Source organism: Entelurus aequoreus, linkage group LG05 (assembly GCF_033978785.1).
Source record: "Entelurus aequoreus isolate RoL-2023_Sb linkage group LG05, RoL_Eaeq_v1.1, whole genome shotgun sequence".
Taxonomy (NCBI): Eukaryota; Metazoa; Chordata; class Actinopteri; order Syngnathiformes; family Syngnathidae; genus Entelurus; species Entelurus aequoreus.
Window position 1 is genome coordinate 34,616,118 of NC_084735.1, and position 22,634 is coordinate 34,638,751.

Sequence of the window (22,634 nt, forward strand, 5' to 3'; positions counted from 1 at the left end):
GAATGGCTGCCCTGTGCTCCTTGACAACCGTCTGCACCGGAGCCAAACAGCAGGACAGGTGTAACAACTACATTATTTCCTGTCACTCTCTATAACTCCTTGTGCAGATCTGAATGTTTATTATTTAAATGTTTACCTAAGTTTGAAGCAAAGGTGGTAATACTAATCGGCATGTTTGGCGAGGTGTGTTTTAAAGCAACACTTGAAGCACATCACTTTTACCGTTAGTTTTGATGCCTGAATACCTCCATATTGCGCCTTATGCACCCTCTTTATTAACCAGTAGAATTGTCGTTTTGTTGGCATTCTTCCTCGCCAAGATGTTATTGCTTATATGCACATTGTGTGTGCGTTTTGACACACTCAGCATCATGCGCCACGGCTCTGTATTCACCGCTGCAGATGAAAGAATGGTACAGGTACTTTTCAAAGGCAGTATGGTACCGATTTCAATCAATTAGCATTGTGGTACTTTATCAGGGGGTGATCAAGGGTGATGGGTCAAATGCAGAGAATCATTTCGCCACACCTAGTGTGTGTGTGTGACAATCATTGGTACTTCAACTATTTAACTTTTTTTCAGTACTGGTATACCGTACAACCCTACGACCCTACCTCGGATAAGCAGAAGAAGATGGATTGAATATCGCAGATTACTTTACAAAATATATTTGAAAATTAAAGCATAATTGTTATGTAAGCCATTATTCATTTTGGTTAGTGTAAGTTGGACCGAATGAGACTTGTCGCGCTTTTATTTTGAAGCTGGAAGTGTGTGATTGGTTTGAGAAGAGGTGTATTGACATGTATGGATGACGTGAAAAGAGAGTGCCTCTCGACTTCCTGCCTACATACCGTTTTCCCTTTCTGCTGAGCTTTTATCCAATCTTCTAACACTAGTTATAGTGACGATCTACATTTTATGTTATCAGTGCACTAAACCAGTTGTTCTCTAATTTTTTTCACCAGGAAAACCTCAGAAAACACTTGGCTCTCCAGGTACCACTATGATGGCCAACATTAAGCATAAATATTCATAAAAAGTAAGGCAGAAGTTTTATTTAACAGGTGTATTTAGTATTTTTGGCTACTGTAACATTACACAGAGTTTGAACAGTAACACCGTGTTTGAATATTTCATGAAGTGATTCTTCACTAGAAGGAGCCTGCGTACCACTAGTGTTACACGTACCACAGTTGGAGAATAACTGCACTAAACTGTAATCTAGCATGGAATTTAATTTAACACGGAAGTGAAGCTCCACCTTTTTGAATGCAAGGCATTTGCTTCAGTGAGGACATCTCAAAGTGATCATGAAGGAAAATAGTCTCGTCTTTTCGGGGGAACCATTTGTCATGGCTTTGGACCTGGGCTTTCCATAATGTTCCTTTTCTTTCTTTTCTTGCTATTTATTCCTGCTTGTGGTAACTGTAACAAAGTAACTGAACGCAGGGTAAGACAGGATGCATGCACGTTCATCGCGGATCAAAATAATTAGCGTCGTTAAAATTTTTTACAGTTAACGCGCTATTATCGGGTTAACTTTGACAGTCCTGTTTGTCAAACATCATTACATCATGTTCATATTTGCCCAGCGTCCACAATACCAATGTCAGACCAGAACACACAGGTCTTTCCCTTTTCTATGTATTCTAAAAAGTGAAAAACTGCTAGTACTACCGTAATTTCCGGACTATAAGCCGCTACTTTTTCCCCTCGTTCTGGTCCCTGCGGCTTATACAAGGGTGCGGCTTATTTACGGCCTGTTCTTCTCCGACACCGACGAAGAAGATTTCGGTGGTTTTAGTACGCAGGAGGAAGACGATGACACAATGATTAAAGACTGACTTTTCATACACCGGTAGGCTGGTTATTTTGATAACGTACAGGCGAGCACTTTGTATTACTTTGCACCGTTGTATTATTTGTACTCTGCACGAATGCTGTTCGCCATGTCAAAGATGTGAAAGTTTGATTGAATGATTGAAAGATTTATTGTTAATAAATGGGACGCTTTGCGTTCCCAAACAGTCATCTCTGTCCCGACAATCCCCTCCGTGGTAGCAGGAACCCCTATATAATACGGTAATTACACATCAAAACCCTGCGGCTTATAGTCGGGTGCGGCTTATATATGGAGCAATCTGTATTTTCCCCTAAATTTAGCTGGTGCGGCTTATAGTCAGGTGCGGCTTATAGTCCGGAAATTACGGTATATGGTTAACAATGCAGGTAACAGGATTAATCATTTCTGCCTACAAATCACTCTAAAACACATCCAAAAAGCGCCTAAAACGATCTATGTACATGCTGTGACCTGCATATTAACCAAGCTAAAGCAACACTGTTATTGTAAGGACTAACACAGAGGAAATACTTTTATGGCACAGTGACATATCGCCTTGCTCACATTGCTCCTCCGACCACTAGCAATTAACCAGTTACGAGCTACTAGCTAGCTTGAACTGCTAATAACGTGAAATAAAGAAGTTTGAGCTGCTTCTGCTGCTGCTGTATTGCCGTTGAGTTTGTAAAAGTCGATGCTAGATTATAAATTCATGCATCTCACCAATAAAGTAGAAAGTTGTGGCACCAAGCGAAGACGTTGGTCAACTTTGAAAATCCACACACGATACCAACTTGATACTCTCTCAACAGCATAAAACAATTGCAACATTGCTAGGAAGCATTTTAAGATTATTCTGAATTTAACAGCTCAGGGGGTGAAGATGTCCTGAGCTAAAAGATACAACATCCCATCAGTACGCATCCCAGTGAGAGCGGACATTGTAAGTCACTGTTTTATGTTTTTGTTTGAAGCGTTTAGCAACAAACGCTACGATTGCTATGGGCTCTATGAAATCAATGTACCAAGGAAAGAAGTTCTGGTAATACCTAAAATGACCAAAATACTGTAAATATTACATGCTATCATGAATGTACATTACACACATTTACAGCACTTACAGTACATGAAATGGTGTTGGAAGATTTTGGATGGTTTATGGAGGACTTTATTGGTGGAACAGATTGTATCCCCATTACCTACATTACTGTTGCCTCTTTCAATCAGTTTTTCACTATTTAGAATACACAGAAAAGGGAAATATGTGTTGTCTCACATAAGGATCGTGGATAAGACAAATTCCAAAACAAAAGTACAGTTTCCCTGTAAGCCGATGATTTTATTTACAATTGTTAGCAAGTCCAACTCCCCTAAACTGGCTGCGCTGAATAGGGCTGTTTATAGGCGAGTTTCACTCTGCTCTAATTCTTAATTCTTGGGGTATTTTGATCAACGTCACATAGTATGCTTCCTTTAGCACCAAACTGGCACAAAGGTAACTCATTTATAAGGTTATAAACATGTTCTATATCAATTGATATATTTATTATATTAATGTTGATACCTGTAGGGGAATGCAATTCACTTGCTATGTGTTTTTGCTGCGCGCCACACACAAAGAACCAAATCAGACATGTAGGCAGGCAAGCAGATTCAAGTCCTTAGATGGCGGTGTTTATTATTTCCTTCTGTTAACATTTAGCCTTCAGTTTAACAGTAGGCCATATCTGAAAGACTACATGCAGGCAGTGCGGAAGACGATACCAATAAGAAACAAGTATCTCTCATCCGAACAAGTAACGACACATTTTCTGAAAGCAAACCATGGGGAAAAAGTGTGTTCAAGTTTTTTCCCCCTAATATACATTTCATATCCACTACACACACTTTACTTCATGTACGTTTGAGAGCTGAGCCTGTTACACAATATATGCAATGAGAGCAAGCTTCAAAGACCAAGTTCAAAGTTAAGTAGGTCTTACTGCAGCTACACTTCAGGGGCCGTGCTTATTATTTCAACGTTGAATCTGCAAATAATTAACTGAGAAATAAAAGCATTGGTTTTAAAGAAACTCGCATGCAAACATCTAAAAAGTATTTCTGTTTGTCTCACGCTGCATGAGTGTGAAAGCACACATGATTTAGTAGCGAGGCAGAGTTTGTAGGTTTTTTGTTGGATGTTCTTTTAAGCTGCACTGCCTCTGCATACATGGATCAATTGGTGCCATTTTGGCCAGTAGTGGAGAGTGAGTGCTTTATAACACGCATACACACACACACACACACACACACACACACACACACACACACACACACACACACACACACACACACACACACACACAGACTACAAACATAAAGTGTTGCCTATTTTAAATTTCTAAATTAAGCAGAGTCTCACATAATAAGAAATGCATCCTAACATTTGTTCTGTAGTAAAATATGCGGCTTGCCAAACAATGGTTTTGACATCATCACTGGGCTGTGGAGTAGGCATGGACATAATAATTGATCACAAATATGTGTCGATCATTAGTAATTGGCTCTTGCTTGATTTACATTCAGAATTTTAGGTCCTCGCATTGTTGCGTAAGTTGTGACCCCAAGACGCAAAGGCAGGAGGCAACATGCGGGTAAGAGAATTATTTAAAGTACAAAAATAGAGTCTAATAGGGTAGTGCAAACAAAGCACGTAAAGCCAAGTGAGCTATAACAAAATATGACCAAATAAAAGCATGCCAAAAACAACAAAAACATTAAAGGTGCCAGATGGAAGAATGTGGCCAGAAATGGTACTGCAATCACGGTCAAAATTCGGTAGTCTCCTCCCACTCTCCATGACTGAGGTTGCCAGATACACAGCCAAATGTGAATGAATCCTACTCCAAGGAACTTCAAATGGTAATCGACGAGTCTTACGCTGTAGGTTTCTCTTGGTTATGCTTCTTGCAAAATGGTTTACTAAGTAATTATGCCACATTTTACTGATGTCGATTATTTGTAAAGTTACGCAGCAATATTTACGTCGGGAGTCGGGACAAATTGTTACCATGCTAAAATGTAGAGTTTGACCGCACGGACCACCATCGAAATAGTTATGTATAATATATGATATATTATATATCGCATAGGCCTACTTTGATGGCAAGCCAAGGCCAACAGTAAAATTACCGCCACATTTCGTTCAGCATAACTCCATGTTGCATCCAACCTGACGCACTGCATTCTCTTCCATGTAAGCACATCACCATCTTTCAGTGCAGAGTGCAATTCTATGAGCCAACCCACGTTACGCATAAATTACCATTTTCTATCCATTTTCTACCGCTTGTCCCGTTCGGGGTCGCGGGGGGGGGGGGGGGGGGGGGGTGCTGGAGCCTATCTCAGCTGCATTCGGGCGGAAGGCAGGGTACACCCTGGACAAGTAGCCACCTCATCACAGGGCCAACACAGATAGACAAACAACATTCACACACTATTACGTTACGCATAAATCATATAGACTACTACCATGTCAATACACAAAGTAGAAAATCATTACATGTAATGCATTATATTGTGCCAAGCAAACATCACCCCATATGTGCCTGATGCAGAAACCACAATTAGCCCTGCTAATGTAGGAACGCATTTCCTCAGCATATCAGCATATTGAGAACGAAATAGACACTGACACTACCCATATCCACATAGGTTTTATTTGTCGAAAATATATTTTGCCCTGTCAGTTAGATGACACATCGACATACAGGCTAACGGGCATATATTTCCCCCGTTAGCCTGTAAATTGATGTGTCATTGATCGGGCTAGCATGCTAACTAAGCTTTACTCTAGGAGCTGAGCATCATACTAAGCATTCATTGCACAAACATACTAGCTTTGTTAGACAAGATCATAGACTATTGGACAATATGGTTTACATACGAAATGTCCATTTCCGCATTCAATCGTCTCCATCTTTCAAAGGCGTCCCCGATACAAATCTTTGTTTTGTTCCTGGCTTTGTCGTGAATAAGATGAGAATCGTAACAACGCCTTTTAGATTTACTAAGGTCTGACATGTTTAGTAACTTTACCAGTGTCAGTAGCTCGACGAATGTGGCGGTGCGTAACTGGCAACCTGGATGTGACACACTCACTGACTTTCTAACTGGTCAAACAGGGCGGGACATCGAAATGAAAAAAATAAAAAAAATTGGGGGCTGTAAATCTAATTTTGAAATGAGCATATCCTGGCTGAACTACCGTTATCAGTTATAAAGGTATTCGAAAAAGAACATTATTTATTAATGCCTTTTGACTTGGCAGGGCCATTTAATGATGACTTGACATGAAATGACATGTCCACTGATCGCCAATCAAAAGCAAGTGAGGGAAAAAGTGCTCCTAGGCATGGAAATAAAGTCACTGCAAGGGAACATACATAAAATAGGAAGTGGTGACAAAATAAGAGTGCCAAACAGTAACAAAATACCCAACACAGGAAAAACACTACAAAACCAAAACAATGGGTCATGACATGTATTTGGGAATTATGGTTGTCAGGTTTTTACTCCAGTATTTACTTCATAATTCTTTCTACTTTTTTCATTTTCCATAAATTAATTATATAATTAATAAATCATGACTTTTAAAAATTTATTTTCAGATATTATTTACATAACAATTATAATTTGTGTTATCTTAATTATTTTTAACACATTTGATTCTCTTCTTTTTCCTTATTATTGCACAAGTTGTCCAGTTTTCAACTCTGCACTACTACTTTCATTATTTGTATAATATTTCTTTGTCACAATTTATCATGACAGTTATTATTAATTCTTGTATTTTGTTTTATTTCCTGTCCAGTTCTCTTCTTTTAGTTTACACTCTCCGTTTGCCTTCATTTGCCACAACTTATCATGTGGTCTGAGCGCTCGCTTCCTGACCTGTCTTCGATTAGCAATCAGGAAGCCTCTTTAGCCAGCCTCATCAGTTTAACAGGGTTAGATAATTGTTAGTTTTTTTCATCATTATTGGATTTTCTTAACTTTTTTGTTTCCCTAATGAAATATATGTTTTTATGTGCACTTCACCTGCTGTCTCTGCATCTGTGGTCCAGACCAACAACAAGAAACACAACCTTAACATGTTTTTCGATACACATCCTTTTTCTTTTTACTTTCAACTCTGCAAAAGCTATCCCTATTGCTACACCATGTCTGTTCTTTTCTATTGTAATCAGAAATGGTGAGACTTAAACACAGGAAGTAAACAAACTTTAATGCTAAAATAAAAAACAATGAATAACTGTATTTGCCAACATGTCAAACACATGGTTATGGGTAGGGTTAAGTATGAATTGTTCCCCAAAGTAACATGTTAAACATAACCATATAATATCAGACTGATCTACTATGATAGCAAACAAGTGCTAAATAACGGGCACAAACTAAACCATTGTGCGTACTATTAGTGGGTGTGTTGCGAGTGATCTATTAAGATAGCGTGCACATTTGATGACAAGTGCAAAAGTTGTGCAGACTGCCTTATTTAGATGAGGGTTTTTTGATATGTACTACTGTCTGTCACATGGAGACACTCATTGAGTGAACATCCATGGCATAATGCGCCAACTTGTGGTGTGTTGCTATGTTGTGGAACATGCCACGCACAACTATAATCTGTGACACCTTTTCAAGGCTGTTAGAAGCACTCCCGCAGTGCCATCTGCAACGGAAACGTTACTTTTTTGTGCGCTAAAGGTGCGCTTTAATTACTGCGATTACTGCAATGGTAAACTGTGATTATCCAAAGGGGAACACATGTGAAATGCAAGAAGTGTCTTCATATGTTATTAATATATCTCCTGTATGAAAAAACAAAAGCCATCAAAAATACGTCAGCAGACACCAAAACAAATCAATTTAATTAATGTTGGTCCCTGCTGTCTCCAAATGTGCCTCTTAAATCCTCTACCAGTTAAAAAAAAATGGAAATATTTTTACTTCTGACATTGCAATTATGGATTGGGGATTTTCTCTTGGTCGTCAGTTTTTGCAGAAATCGCTTTCTTTGCACAGTCATTGATGCTTAACTGTGCCAGATTGCACATACTTTACAAATGTGCTAAATATAGACACAAAAACTGCGGTTGAGGCAGTTTCACACTTGATAAATCACATTGCGGGTGCTAAAAGATCATCACCTCTGTCCACGAACTTAGTAGATCAGCTTTGTGTGTGCTATCAAGTTTGCACGTGTTTTAATACACGCAAACCTTTGGTGGATCAGGCCCGAAAGGCCTGATTTACCAATATCAAAATACCTTGAGCTAAACAGCGCATGCAATCCATAAAATAGTGTGTACTATTAGTGGGCGTGTTGCATGCACTCTACTTCAATCAATCAATGTTTATTTATATAGCCCTAAATCACAAGTGTCTCAAAGGGCTGCACAAGCCACAACGACATCCTTGGTACAGAGCCCACATAAGAGCAAGGAAAAACTCACCCCAGTGGGACGTCGATGTGAATGACTATGAGAAACCTTGGAGAGGACCGCATATGTGGGTAACCCCCCCTCTAGGGGAGACCGAAAGCAATGGATGTCGAGTGGGTCTGACATAGTAATGTGAAAGTCCTGTCCATAGTGGATCTAACATATTAGTGAAAGTCCAGTCCATAGTGGGGCCAGCAGGAAACCATCCCGAGTGGAGACGTGTCAGCAGCACAGAGATGTCCCCAACCGATGCACAGGCGAGCGGTCCACCCCGGGTCCCGACTCTGGACAGCCAGCACTTCATCCGTGGCCACCGGACCTGTGGGTCTCCTTCTCCACAAGGGAGAGGGGGGCAGAGGAGAAAAGAAACGGCAGATCAACTGGTCTAAAAAGGGGGTCTATTTAAAGGCTAGAGTATACAAATGAGTTTTAAGATGGGACTTAAATGCTTCTACTGAGGTAGCATCTCTAATTGTTACCGGGAGGGCATTCCAGAGTACTGGAGCCGAATAGAAAATGCTCTATAGCCCACAGACTTTTTTTGGGCTCTGGGAATCACTAATAAGCCGGAGTTCTTTGAACGCAGATTTCTTGCCGGGACTAATGGTACAATACAATCGGCAAGATAGACTGGAGCTAGACCGTGTAGTATTTTATATGTAAGTAGTAAAACCTTAAAGCAGACCTGGGCATTGTACGGCCCCCGGGCCGCATCCGGCCCTTTGCGCATCCCTGTCCGACCCGTGTGAGGCCAATCATAAATTACAAAATAAATTTCAAAAAGTATCTATGTCGAGTGTGCAATACAACGGTGCTGCTTTTGTTTTGAAAAGCGTTATTTGTATTACTTCCGTGTGGACGTATGCGCGTGTGCGATTGTGAGTGAATTGAACGGCGCAATCACAAATTACAAAATAAAGTTTAAAAAACATCTATGTCGTGCGCGCAATACAACTGTGCTGCTTTTATTTTGAAATGTGTAATTTATGCCGTATGTCCGGGGGGAACCTGTGAGTGAAGGTGCATAGAGACAAGTGATGAGACGCTAAAAAAAGAAAACTTGATGACGAATGCCGTGTTTTCAACAAGACATGGACTGGCAAGTATTTCTTTACATAAATTAAAGGTAAAGCCATGTGCTTAATTTGTGGTACACGGCTTGCTGTGTTTAAATATCATTTTAATCGCCACTACACGAAGAAACACGAGGGAAAATACCGGAATGTGTCTGATGAAGCGCGCGCAAGGGAGGCTGATGCGTTGATGGTAAAACTGCAAACCCAACAAGGACTTTTTGCCATATTTCACACCCTCAGAGATGCAGCCGTCAGGACAAGTTTCGTCATTTCTCACAAAAGCGCCAGAAAAAGTAAGGCGTTTTCTGACGGAGAGTTTATTAAGGTGTGCTTATTGGACTCTGTTGCGCTGATATGCCCGGAGACATGGACTGTTTTTCGCTAACTTTGGATGAGAGCTGTGATGTACGTGACACTGCCCAGCTGCTCTTCTTCTTACGTGGGATAACTGCAGACTTTCAAATCACGGAGGAGCTGGCAACCATGCAGTCAATTAAAGAGACAACCACAGGTAATGACTTGTTCACATAGGTAAATGCGTGTTTGGACATGTTAAGACTGAAATGGGACAAGCTGGCAGGTGTGACAATCCAATCCACTTTATTTATATAGCACATTTAAACAACAAAATGTTTCCAAAGTGCTGCACAACAATATTAAAAACAATATTCAAATATTATCCTTAGCTCCACCAATGACTGAATAAAAAGAAAAAACAATTACATATAAAACCAATATAAAAAACAATATAAAATAAATATGATTAAAAACTATTTTTAACAACAGATGGTTGTCCAAATCTGATGGGGAAAAATGTTGGATAATGCAGGATAAAGTGACCATCAAAAGCAATCTGCTTTTGTATAAAGTTAAGTTAGGTTAAATTAAACTATTATTATTATTATTAATTATTATTATTATTATCATCATTATTATTTATCTTACGGTATATCAAAAATAATATTGAGCAAAATGTAATTGAAATATTGTCGTGTGGCCCTCCAGCAGCGCTCGGGTTGCTTATGCGGCCCCCAGTGAAAATTAATTGCCCACCCCTGCCTTAAAGTCACATCTTAAGTGCACAGGAAGCCAGTGCAGGTGAGCCAGTATAGGCGTAATATGATCAAACTTTCTTGTTCTTGTCAAAAGTCTAGCAGCCGCATTTTGTACCAACTTTAATCTTTTAATGCTTGACATAGGGAGACCCGAAAATAATACGTTACAGTAATGGAGACGAGACGTATTGAACGCATGAATAATGATCTCAGCGTCGCTAGTGGACAAAATGGAATGAATTTTAGCGATATTATGGAGATGAAAGAAGGCCGTTTTAGTAACACTTTTAATGTGTGACTCAAACGAGAGAGTTGGGTCGAAGATAATACCCAGATTCTTTACCGAGTCGCCTTGTGTAATTGTTTGGTTGTCAAATGTTAAAGGCCTACTGAAACCCACTACGACCGACCACGCAGTCTGATAGTTTATAGATCAATGATGAAATCTTAACATTGCAACACATGCCAGTACGGCCGGGTTAACTTATAAAGTGCAATTTTAAATTTCCCGCTAAACTTCCGGTTGGAAACGTCTATGTATGATGCGTATGCGAGTGACGTCACGACGGCAACGGAAATATTCGTACCTAATGTGTCACCATACAAACTGCTCTGTTTTCATCGAACAATATCACAGTATTCTGGACATCTGTGTTGGTGAATCTTTTGCAATTTGTTTAATGAACAATGGAGATTGCAAAGAAGAAAGTTGTAGGTAGGATCGGTGTATTAGTGGCTGGCTGTAGCAACACAACAAGGAGTACTTACTTGGATAGCAGACGCGCTAGCCGATGCTAGCCGCCAACCGCACGGATGATCGGGTGAAGTCCTTCGTCGCGCCGTCGATCACTGGAACGTAGGTGAGCACGGGTGTTGATGAGCAGATGAGGGCTGGCTGGCGTAGGTGGAGCGCTAATGTTTTTATCATAGCTCTGTGAGGTCCGGTTGCTAAGTTGCTAAGTTAGCTTCAGCGTCGTTAGCAACAGCATTGTTAAGCTTTGCCAGGCTGAGAATTATTAACCGTGTAGTTACATGTCCATGGTTTAATAGTATTGTTGATCTTCTGTCTATCCTTCCAGTCAGGGATTTATTTATTTTGTTTCTATCTGCATTGGAGCCAGATGCTATCACGTTAGCTCAGTAGCTAAAGAGCTTCGCTGATGTATTGTCGTGGAGATAAAAGTCACTGTGAATGTCCATTTCGCGTTCTCGACTCTCATTTTCAAGAGGATATATTATCCGAGGTGGTTTAAAATACAAATCCGTGATCCACAATAGAAAAAGGAGAGTGTGTGGAATCCAATGAGACCTTGTACCTAAGTTACGGTCAGAGCGAAAAAAGATACACCCTGCACCGCCTCTCTAGTTCTTCACTCTAACGTTCCTCATCCACAAATCTTTCATCCTCGCTCAAATTAATGGGGTAATCGTCGCTTTCTCGGTCCGAATCTCTCTCGCTCCATTGTAAACAACAGGGAATTGTGAGGAATCCTACCTCCTGTGACGTCACGCTACTTCCGGTATAGGCAAGGCTTTTTTTAATCAGCGACCAAAAGTTGCGAAGTTTATCATCGTTGTTCTATACTAAATCCTTTCAGAAAAATATGGCAATATCGCGAAATGATCAAGTATGACACATAGAATGGATCTGCTATCCCCGTTTAAATAAAAAAATGTCATTTCAGTAGGCCTTTAAGGTGGTATTATTAAATAAATGTCGGTGTCTAGCAAAACCGATAATCAGCATTTCCGTTTTCTTGGCGTTGAGTTGCAAAAAGTTAGCGGACATCCATTGTTTAATTTCATTAGGACGCGCCTCCAGCTGACTACAATCCGGCGTGTTGGTCAGCTTTAGGGGCATGTAAAGTTACTTAGACTGCATGTGCACTTGAAATGTGGCGCAGACCGACTTGTTTAAATAAGGTTTTAGCGTGTATTATACAGGGCATCACCATAGAGACACTCTCATTTACTGCACACTCATGTTTTCATGCTTCTACTTTTGCTATGTTTTCAAACCACTAGTGTTAGGCAAGCTCCACCTCATGGTATGCCAATTATGAAGTGATTAGTGTTTTTTTTTTTCTGTATTCAAACACAATGTTGTTGTTCAAACTGTTTGTAATGTTACAGTGGCCAAAAATATCAAATATACTTATATAATATATAATAAAACCTATTACTTGTTATTAATGAATAATTTAGTCTACTATGCTACTGTATTTAAATGTTGGTCACTTAGAGAGCCAAGTGTTTTCTGAGGTGGTACTTGGTGTAAAATGTTTGAGACCCACTGCCTTAAGTCATCTAGCAGCCATGAAATTATAAAAGCATGTTGCTGAATAGACGATGTGTCTAATATTTTTTATATTTCTGACCGTCCAAATATGTTGAAACGTACACGTACGACAAAGGATTCTCTTTCTTTTGTGTCTTTGCAGCGCAAGCACCCCGTTCTCTTTGCGTCCTACTCAAACGTGCTAAACAAAACGCAGAATAGTGCTCCCAAAATGTTGATGAGTGTTGATAAATAACATTGCACGTGCTGTATAATATATTTGCATTTTCTCCTCCCAGTATTGTGGGTGTTTTGATGATCAGCATATAAAGACGCAAAATGTGTGTGTGACAATCATAAAAAAGGAGAGAAAAAAAGGAGAAAATGGATTGCATGACTTATTCTGCTCACTTAACTTAACTTTAATAATAATAATAATGGATTAGATTTTATATCGCGCTTTTTCTATTGTTAGATACTCAAAGCGCTCACAGAGAAGTGGGAACCCATCATTCATTCACACCTGGTGGTGGTAAGCTACATTTGTAGCCACAGCTGCCCTGGGGTAGACTGACGGAAGCGAGGCTGCCAGTTTGCGCCTACGGCCCCTCCGACCACCTTTGCCCCCGGTGTGAGCGGCACCGGGGGCAAAGGGTGAAGTGTCCTGCCCAAGGACACAACGGCAGCGACTTTTTTTTTTGGATGGTAAGAGGCGGGGAGCGAACCTGCAACCCTCAGGTTTCTGGCACGGTTGCTCTACCCACTACGCCACGCCGTAGTGGCGGTACTTTGCAGGCGTTTAGTGTGCAAAGTGGTGTGAAGTTTGCTATTTTGGTGTCAGTGCGCTATTACGTTTGCACGTGTTTTAGTACACACAAACCTTTAGTAAATCAGGCTCTAAGTTTACAATTGAAATGTCATGAATCAGTCTTGAAGCAACTGAGGTTTGCTGTCTAAAGAACAACATGACCATCTACTTACTGTATCGGTAGGTTGAACTACAACCACACAGACCTGCACTATAGGCAACATCTTTTTGCAGATCGTGCCAACATAAGACTGGACAATCACAAACATTCTCCAATCTCATTTAGATGATTTAAAAAACAATTGATTAATTAGTCAGTTGTATGGATATCTCCTTGAGCAAACCTTCCAATGTGAATGGCTGGTAGAAAGAGACCCACTCTCTAGTGTATCACCAACAAAGGATGGTTATAATTGATGAAAACCGAAGGTCAAATTTTGTTTATGCATGCACATGATCATACAAATTCTAATTGAAAGGACTCTCAAAAGAAGCACAAAGGAGCATCATGTATCGTGTGCAGTAAAAAAAAAGCCCGGTTGTATAATGAGAGTGGTTGAATTAAATAGAAATCCAGTGTACAACCTTGCAGATTTGTATGTGAAAGTAGCTTTCACATATGCATCTCTTTGTTTTCGGGACCATTTAAAAATCTTGAAAAGTACCATTCAGTCTCTACCTGGAAGCGCTGTGACACTTGTATTTTCCTTGTTTTCCTCTGCCATGTCTTTGTGCTACAAAACAGTCCTTGAGGAGGGAAGAAAGCCACAGTTGAAGCAGAAGGGCACTACTGATGAATCTCTGCGTCAGTATCCGTTTTTAGACGCTGGGATGAAAAAGCTGTGCAAACTAGCTAGGGGTAAAGGTCAGAATAATATGTATGTGTGTGTGTAATGTATAATAATATGTGTCCATCTTCAAGTGAAGATGCAGTAGAGTGCGTATAGAGCAGAACAGCCGCTTTGAGCCATTTCCACATTCTCTACTACTCTCTTAATGAGCCTGACTGCTGAGTGTAGCTCTTTAGCAGTCTGCAATTAATCAGGCGTTTCCTTGAAAAGACCAACAACAAATGTTAAGTATCCACCATCCCGCCTTTGTTCTCTGTTGGAGGGTGCCGTTACTTTTCTTAGATCATTGCACTTTATGGCACTTTGTATTGTGGACTTTGACATAAAGCAGAGCCGCATCTCAATAGAGGGGAGTTTTCACAGTGTGGTCTCAATATGTTGGGTGCCAATTAGGGGTGTAACGTTGCTCGATAGTATTGTTATATTTTGATGTATATGTGTCCATAGATTGATTTATATTCCTAAAAGAGATCACAAATGCAATAAATAGTAAAAAATGTGCTGCTGCAGTTTTTATGGATTTAACTAAAGCATTTGACACAATTAATCATAACATCCATCCATCCATTTTCTACCGCTTAATCCCTTCGGGGTCGCGGGGGGCGCTGGAGCCTATCTCAGCTACAATCGTCTTAAACAAATTAGAATGGTATGGCATCAGAGGGTTGGTCTTGAACTGGATAAGAAGCTACTTAACCAACAGGAAGCAATACGTGAAGATAGGCGAACTGACTTCCACAGAGCTAAACAATATCTTGTGGTGCACCTCAGGGATCAATACTCGGACCAAAATTGTTCAATCTCTATACAAGTGACATTTGTAAAGTTACAAAGGTTAGTATAGTTAGTATTATTTGCTGATGATACAACGGCATTTTGTTCAGGAGAGAACACACAGAAGATAATACAAATAACTGAAGAAATTAACAAATTAAAAAGATGGTTTGACAAAAACAGACTATCTTTGAATCTCAGTAAAACTAAAATAATGATATTTGGTAACAGTAGACGAGAAAGTCAAACACAAATACAGATAGACGGAGTAAATATTGAAAGGGTAAAAGAAAACACATTTTTGGGTGTATATTGATCTGTGCTTGGCAAGTTTGCCTTCTGGAAGATAGGTATCCATCTAGGATCGTTTGTATCCATCCCAACATTTATAAAGCGCCAGGAATTGTTTGTTTAGATTAAGTTTTTATATATACTACCGTTCAAAAGTTTGGGGTCACATTGAAATGTCCTTATTTTTGAAGGAAAAGCACTGTACTTTTCAATGAAGATAACTTTAAACTAGTCTTAACTTTAAATAAATACACTTTATACATTGCTAATGTGGTAAATGACTATTCTAACTGCAAATGTCTGGTTTTTGGTGCAATATCTACATGTGTATAGAGGCCCATTTCCAAGAACTATCACTCCAGTGTTCTAATGGTACAATGTGTTTGCTCATTGGCTCAGAAGGCTAATTGATGATTAGAAAACCTTGTGCAATCATGTTCACACATCTGAAAACAGTTTAGCTCGTTACAGAACCTACAAAACTGACCTTCCTTTGAGCAGATTGAGTTTCTGGAGCATCACATTTGTGGGGTCAATTAAACGCTCAAAATGGCCAGAAAAAGAGAACTTTCATCTGAAACTCGACAGTCTATTCTTGTTCTTAGAAATGAAGGCTATTCCACAAAATTGTTTGGGTGACCCCAAACTTTTGAACGGTAGTGTACATGATGTAAGTAAATATGTAATGTAGTAACAGGCACATTTATAATAGCATTTAATATTTACGTAGTTTAATCATTTTAAGCATACGCTTAGTTTCACGTTTGTTTTTGTTTTTTTAACTACATCTATGATTTCTGCTTACTGCAGACTTTGTGAGAGTCAACAAACATAATACAACATCATTTACTGTGCAAGGTCATGCTGTCATTAGGATGCCGACTGCTTCGATGTTCATATATTCCCATTTAGATAAAGAATGACTCCTAATCCTCACAGAAAAACGGTGGTGTGACCAAGCGTCTTTTCGTATCGTTCTGGCCGCTTTCGGGTCCTAAATGGCTGTCAGTGTCTCAACTTGTCGGATTATATCCTTAACCTTCTACTGTCCAGGTGAGCTACATTATTTATGATTTACAATAAACTTACAGGGAGCAAGGAAGCGAGTAAGCAGCAGATCACCCGGTGATGTAAACATAGGCACACAAGAAAGGGATTAGGGCGCCGCTAAAAATAGTTTGTTTGTGTTAGCGCTTATAATAACAATATCACTAATACTTGATTAATATTCAAGTCCTGAAATGTAAATGGAGTATTGTTGGCGTTTTTTGAATGGTTATTTATTGGATTTTATGGGCAGAATAGTGGAGCTCCCATTGGCTTTGCTGCTGTAAGCAGACTTTTATTTACGTTTATTTAATACTTAGAATGCATTTTTTTTTAAATCCATCCGTCGTCATGTCTTTCATAATGATTGTGAACGATAGGCAAAATTCCCAAAAAAAGTGCAGTTCCCCTTTAAATATCCAATCATACCAATATGCAGTACACTTTGCTTAATAAACATTTTACTGTTGATGTTATCCTGCATTGTTACATTTTGTTTTCTGGAGAAGCAAGTAGCAGTCCAGTTCAACACCACTGTAAACGACAACCCGAAATAATAAAATAAAATAATATTTTTTCATGAATACTGTATCTTTTAAAAGTGTACATTGTCTTGGTGAAGGCAATAATGTTTCATCTAGAACAGGGGTGTCCAAACTTTTTCCACTGAGGGCCGCACATGGAAAAATTAAAGCATGTAGGAGCCATTTTGATATTTTTCATTTTCAAACCATAACAAAATATATGTATTTTTTTATTTAACGCTTACAGTAAATCTCTATATCAACTTCAGGTTGATATGAAGTTTTAAAAAAAATGCCTTTTTTGCCTAAGACAACTTGGTTTTTTATAGTAAAACTGAAATGTGCCGTTTTTAGTAATTAGAGCCATAAAAGATCAATAATGCAGGACACCATTGATTTTAATTCATTATTATTTTTGAGTAATCACAGTGTAAAGATGAATAAAATGTCATTAAATATATTTGGGATCCAAAAGGTTCCCCACTCATAAAGTGATACATTTATTAGTTTTTTTTTTAACTTTCAACACTTAAGTTACGAGATCAACTTCAGATATATCTGTTGATTTTACGTTTGAACTATTATTTTGTTTGTTTTAAAGAAAATTGTGATGTTTTTATATGGGAACCACACAATATATGCAATATTTTCTCCACATAAAACATTTTAAAGTGACATTTTTGAAGTAATTGGAGCCTTGAAAATATTTCATTATAACATTGATTTTTTTGTCTTTTTTTTGAGCAATGGCAAAAAAAGAAAAATGAAGACAAAAGAAAAAAAAAACAGCCTGCATGGCAGCTTTGTGTCAACATTGCAACTTTTTCTCGTTAGATTGCACGTCATTCCACTTTTTTAAATGTTTAAAAAAGAAATTGCAATAGCTGCTCGCTGTACATATCCTACGAAGTCAGACCTACACTGTTTCAATGTCCATTTCTCAGATTATATAATTGTTGATGACTGAAGTGCTGATATCAACCAAACCTAACCCCAACCCCCCCCCCAACCCCTCCACATCCCACCACCCGGATTGTAAATAATGTAAATAATTCAATGTTTATACTCTGATGATTAACTTGTATGATGACTGTATTATGCTGATAGTATATATTTGTACCATGAATTGATTAACGTGGACTTAAACTTAAACATGTTGAAAAACGTATTCGGGTGTTACCATTTAGTGGTCAATTGTACTGTGCAATCTACTAATAAAAGTTTCAATCAATCAATCAAAAGCATTTCCAGAATGTGTGGCGGGCCGGTAAGCAATTAGCTGCGGGCCGCAAATGGCCCCTGGGCCGCACTTTGGACACCCCTGATCTAGAATGTAATGTTTATTACTATTAAAATACTTTCTTTAGCCTGATTAGTAGCATACATGTCCCTCACACTTTACGACAGAGTACATCAAAAGCCATTAAACATGTCAGCAGGTTTCTAAAATGTGCCACTGTGTTCCTCCTGCAGGTTTTGCCATCCTGCAGGCCATCATGGAGTCGGCGGTGGCCAACAACTGGCAGGTGACGGCTCGCTCTGTGGGGAACATCGTGGACCCCACAGAGTACAAACGCATCATCGAGGAGATGGACCGCCGGCAGGAGAAACGTTTCCTCGTCGACTGTGAGGTGGACCGGATCAACTCCATACTGGGGCAGGTACAGTAGAGCCATTTTTAACTGTTTTTGTACTCTGAAGGCATGATGATTGATTGACTGATTTCACATCTTGTTGTCATTTGGAAGATGGTGCTAAAACAAGAATATGTTTTTACATTCGCTCAGCCTTGTTATTGCTTGCTGCTTGTTAGAGGTCACCTGTGCTTTAGGCAGGAGGAGGAATTAAACAGCCTCCTCCTGTTTGTTTCCTTGGCAAGCTGCAGTTTTCCCACATGAGTCACACTGACTGTTTTCTTGCTGCAAGTGTACTTTGGAGAATATCTATGCAATATATTGTAATTGGGAATTGTACTTTTCAAACAGTGCATATTTTGTGGTATTTTGGATAACGTATGCAAATGTGGCCACTTTGGCTTAGTAAAAAATCTTAATCAGTATTTCTTCATAACATTTTCATTTTCTACTTTTAAATTGGCTGCTTTTGAATGTTGGATTTTATGTAAAGAAGTATAATTTACTGTATTCATATATCTTGTTATGTTTCATATTTTGTATATTTATTAGTTTTTTAAACATTTAAATGCATTTCTATACCATATTTATATTCATATTACGTGGTTAAAATACAAAACAGTCCAATCATATATCTGCACATAACATAATGCAACAACATTTACATTACAAATAAAATACAGATAATAATAAAGTATAAATATATTAAATTGATATTGGAATATTACTCTATTACTCTAACGCACACTTAAACAAATTTAATTTTAAAACATTAATTGTGTTATTTTTATGGATGACGGTTGAAAATTGAAAATACAATTACGGCTGTTAAAATGAACGTTTAAATGCTGATTAAATTCATTATTGTTAATCTGATTAAAACATTTATGCAATTAACCCATCTGCAACGTACAATGACTCAAAATCCCTTAAAAATGTCTCTGGCAATGCATTATGGGCAAGTAGTGTGACCATCAAGCATGTACAAATGAGCAGTTGATCCGGTGGTGACAGGCTGCAGAAGCAAACCAACAATATGGGAGATGCTCAATAGCATGTTAACCCTATCCATGGGGAATTTGAGTACAAAACAAACAATAATAATCTAGTTTTACAAATTAATATTTAATTGTGATTAATCCACAGCTACCTCTTGATTCATCTTTTTTTTTTTTTTAATAATCTTTTGACAGCACCAGCTGGAACATTTTGTAATTGTTGTGATTTGCTTTATAAAGTGTAGCCATTTATACATATTTGTGTCTAATTGAGCACACAAAACAAGCTATAGTAACTTCCAGTGGCGGGCCGTGCGTTTCCCACCTAGGCCTTCAGTAATGTACGACTTCAATGATTACCTCTCAAAATACCATCTTTTACGTCACCACATGATCATTGCTGGAGAAATACTATACAGACACACATCTACTGGGGATTGAACCACATCAACAGTGTGTCAGGACTGGGTCTATGGCGTGGTTTGTTCTCCCAGAAGGCAATGGAAAATTGGCGCGTGCAAGACGTGAATTTAAATACATTTTTAATTCTAACTAAAAAAAAGTACAAACAAAAGGCGCTCACAGCGGAGATAACAAACTTGGCAATAAACACAAAACTTGCACAATGGCAGAAACTATGATCAATGAAACAAAAACACTAACTGTAGCATTAATAAACAAAAAACGTACTTTGACAAGAAAAGGGCATGGATCGTAATGGTGTGTAGAGAGTGTGTCAAGAGTGATGTCGCCAAGCCGACTGCTTGGCAACAATGGCCTTAAATACTAGTGACATGATTAGTGAAAACGTGAGACAGGTGCGTGACATGAGGATGTGAACCAGGTGAAACTAATGGTTACTATGGTGACAAAGCAAGGGAGTGAAGACAAGAACTAAAAAGTGTCCAAAAACCAAGCAAAACAAAAACATGATCAACACAGACATGACAGAGCCCCCCTCCCTTACGGACAGATCCCAGATGTCCAAAAAAACCAGGATCAAGAGTCATGGGAGGGCGGGAGGGGGACATGGCGGTGGGTCGCCAGGCCAAGTGGCCCCGAATCCACCGGGGCAGAGTCAGGTGGCGGCGACGCGTAGATCGCCGCTGTACCAGGCGAGGTGGGCGACCTGAGAATGGCCATATCCATTGCCGACGAGGAGATCGGCGCACTTGGCGTGGCGGACGACCAGGTAGTGGCCACATTCGTGGCCGACGAGGAGGCAGGCGTGTCGTCGTCGTTGCAGGCGTGGAAGCAGCCGATGACGCAGGTGCAGCAGACGAAGCAGGCAGCGAAGCTCGGCGTGGTGCGTCAGGCGGAGAGTCTCGGCGTGGCGGGTCTTGGCGAGGGTCTTGGTCTTGGTCTTGGCGGGGGTCTTGGTCTTGGCGTGGGTCTTGGTCTTGGTCTTGGTCTTGGTCTTGGCGTGGGGGGTCTTGGTCTTGGTCTTGGCGGGGGTCTTGGTCTTGGCGGGGGTCTTGGTCTTGGTCTTGGCGTGGCGGGTCTTGGTGGGGGTCTTGGTCTTGGTGGGGGTCTTGGTCTTGGTCTTGGCGGGGGTCTTGGTCTTGGCGTGGGGGGTCATGGTCTTTGTCTTGGCTTGGGGGGTCAGGGTCTTGGTCTTGGCTTGGGGGGTCAGGGTCTTGGTCTTGGCGTGGGTCTTGGTCAGGGTCTTGGCGTGGGTCTTGGTCTTGGTCTTGGCGTGGGTCTTGGTCTTGGTGTGGAGCTGGTACCGGAGCTTTCCGTCGTGGAGCTGGGCGTGGAGCAGGTGGAGGTGGCCTAGCTGGAGGCTGTGGCTTGGCAGGTCGAAAGACTGGTGGTGGGGGCCGTGCTGATGGCTGTGGCTTGGCAGGTCGAAAGACTGGTGGTGGTGGTCGTGCTGGAGGCTGTGGCTTGGCATGACGAAATTCAGGTGGTGGTGGCCGAGCTGGAGGCTGTGGCTTGGCATGGCGAAGCTGACCCACCCCACCTGAACAATTCCCAGCCCTAGCCCCCCCCCAAGGAGCGGATCCCAGACGCGCTCCCCGCGGTCTGGAACCGTCTTTTGGGGTGGGTGGAGGGAGGTCGGAAGGGGGGCAGAATCCTCCCCTCCAAAATGTCCAAAAAGTCTCTCTTTTCCTACCTGGGACTTTGTGAGTGAGAATTTTTTTTTTTGTGACATGGGTCCTGGGGGGCGGGACATGAAAACTGGGTGAATGTGATTGACATGGTCTTATTTCTAAAAACATGTTTTGATAGTGCTCTATCTTGGACTTAGAGTCTTTTGCTGGGGGCGGATGATCAAAAGAAAAAGAGTTCAGAAAAAAATAATCCTGGTCTGTGATGTCATCCTGGGGAAGCCGGGCAGGCTGCGGCCCATTTCCGCCCGGAGGGGGAGGAGCTTGCAGGAGCGCTGCGTTCAATCCGCTCACCTTCCCTAACGTCCTCGGTCTGGAGCGGCGCTTCCGGGACTGCGGTGACGCAGCGCCATCCTCGGACCAAATGGAGCTAATCGGAATTAGCTTGCCATTTGGCCCCCACATCAAATCTCGGTCCCCCATGGCACCTAGCGCTTCCCACCTTCCTTCCTCCATCCGCCAAGTTGCTTGCGGAAAAACGGATTGCTGGCAACATCTGTCACGATTTGGTCTTTGGCGTGGATTGTTTTTCCGTGGTGCAAAGCAACTTAACTGGACATGACGTGCAGGTGAGGACATGTTTTAATATTTAAACTCAAAAGGCGCTCACAGCGGAGGTAAAAAACTTGACTAGGAAAACAAAAGGCGCGCACAATGGCGGAGAACTATGAACATTAAACAAAAACTTACGTGACAAGGAACTGTGAACATGGCATGAAGAAGCGTGATCATAAAGGGTGCAGAGCATAAATGTGGAGCATGAATGTGATGTTGCCAGCCCGACTGCTTGGCAACAATGGCCTTAAATACTAGTGACATGATTAGTGAAAACGTGAGACAGGTGCGTGACATGAG

The 22,634-nt window shown here is 40.5% G+C and overlaps 1 protein-coding gene across 4 annotated transcripts in view; it reads left to right on the forward strand.

Moving 5' to 3' along the window:
• gria3a (glutamate receptor, ionotropic, AMPA 3a) overlaps positions 1–22,634 on the forward strand; it is a 289,764-nt gene that overhangs the window by 136,526 nt on the left and 130,604 nt on the right. For all 4 annotated transcript variants that reach the window (XR_009826246.1, XM_062047943.1, XM_062047941.1 and 1 more), the window contains one exon: positions 18,510–18,697. Coding sequence is in view for 3 of the 4 variants with exons in the window: in XM_062047943.1 (XP_061903927.1) it covers positions 18,510–18,697 (188 nt within the window). In the remaining variant the exon portion in view is untranslated. The remainder of the gene's footprint in view (positions 1–18,509; positions 18,698–22,634) is intronic.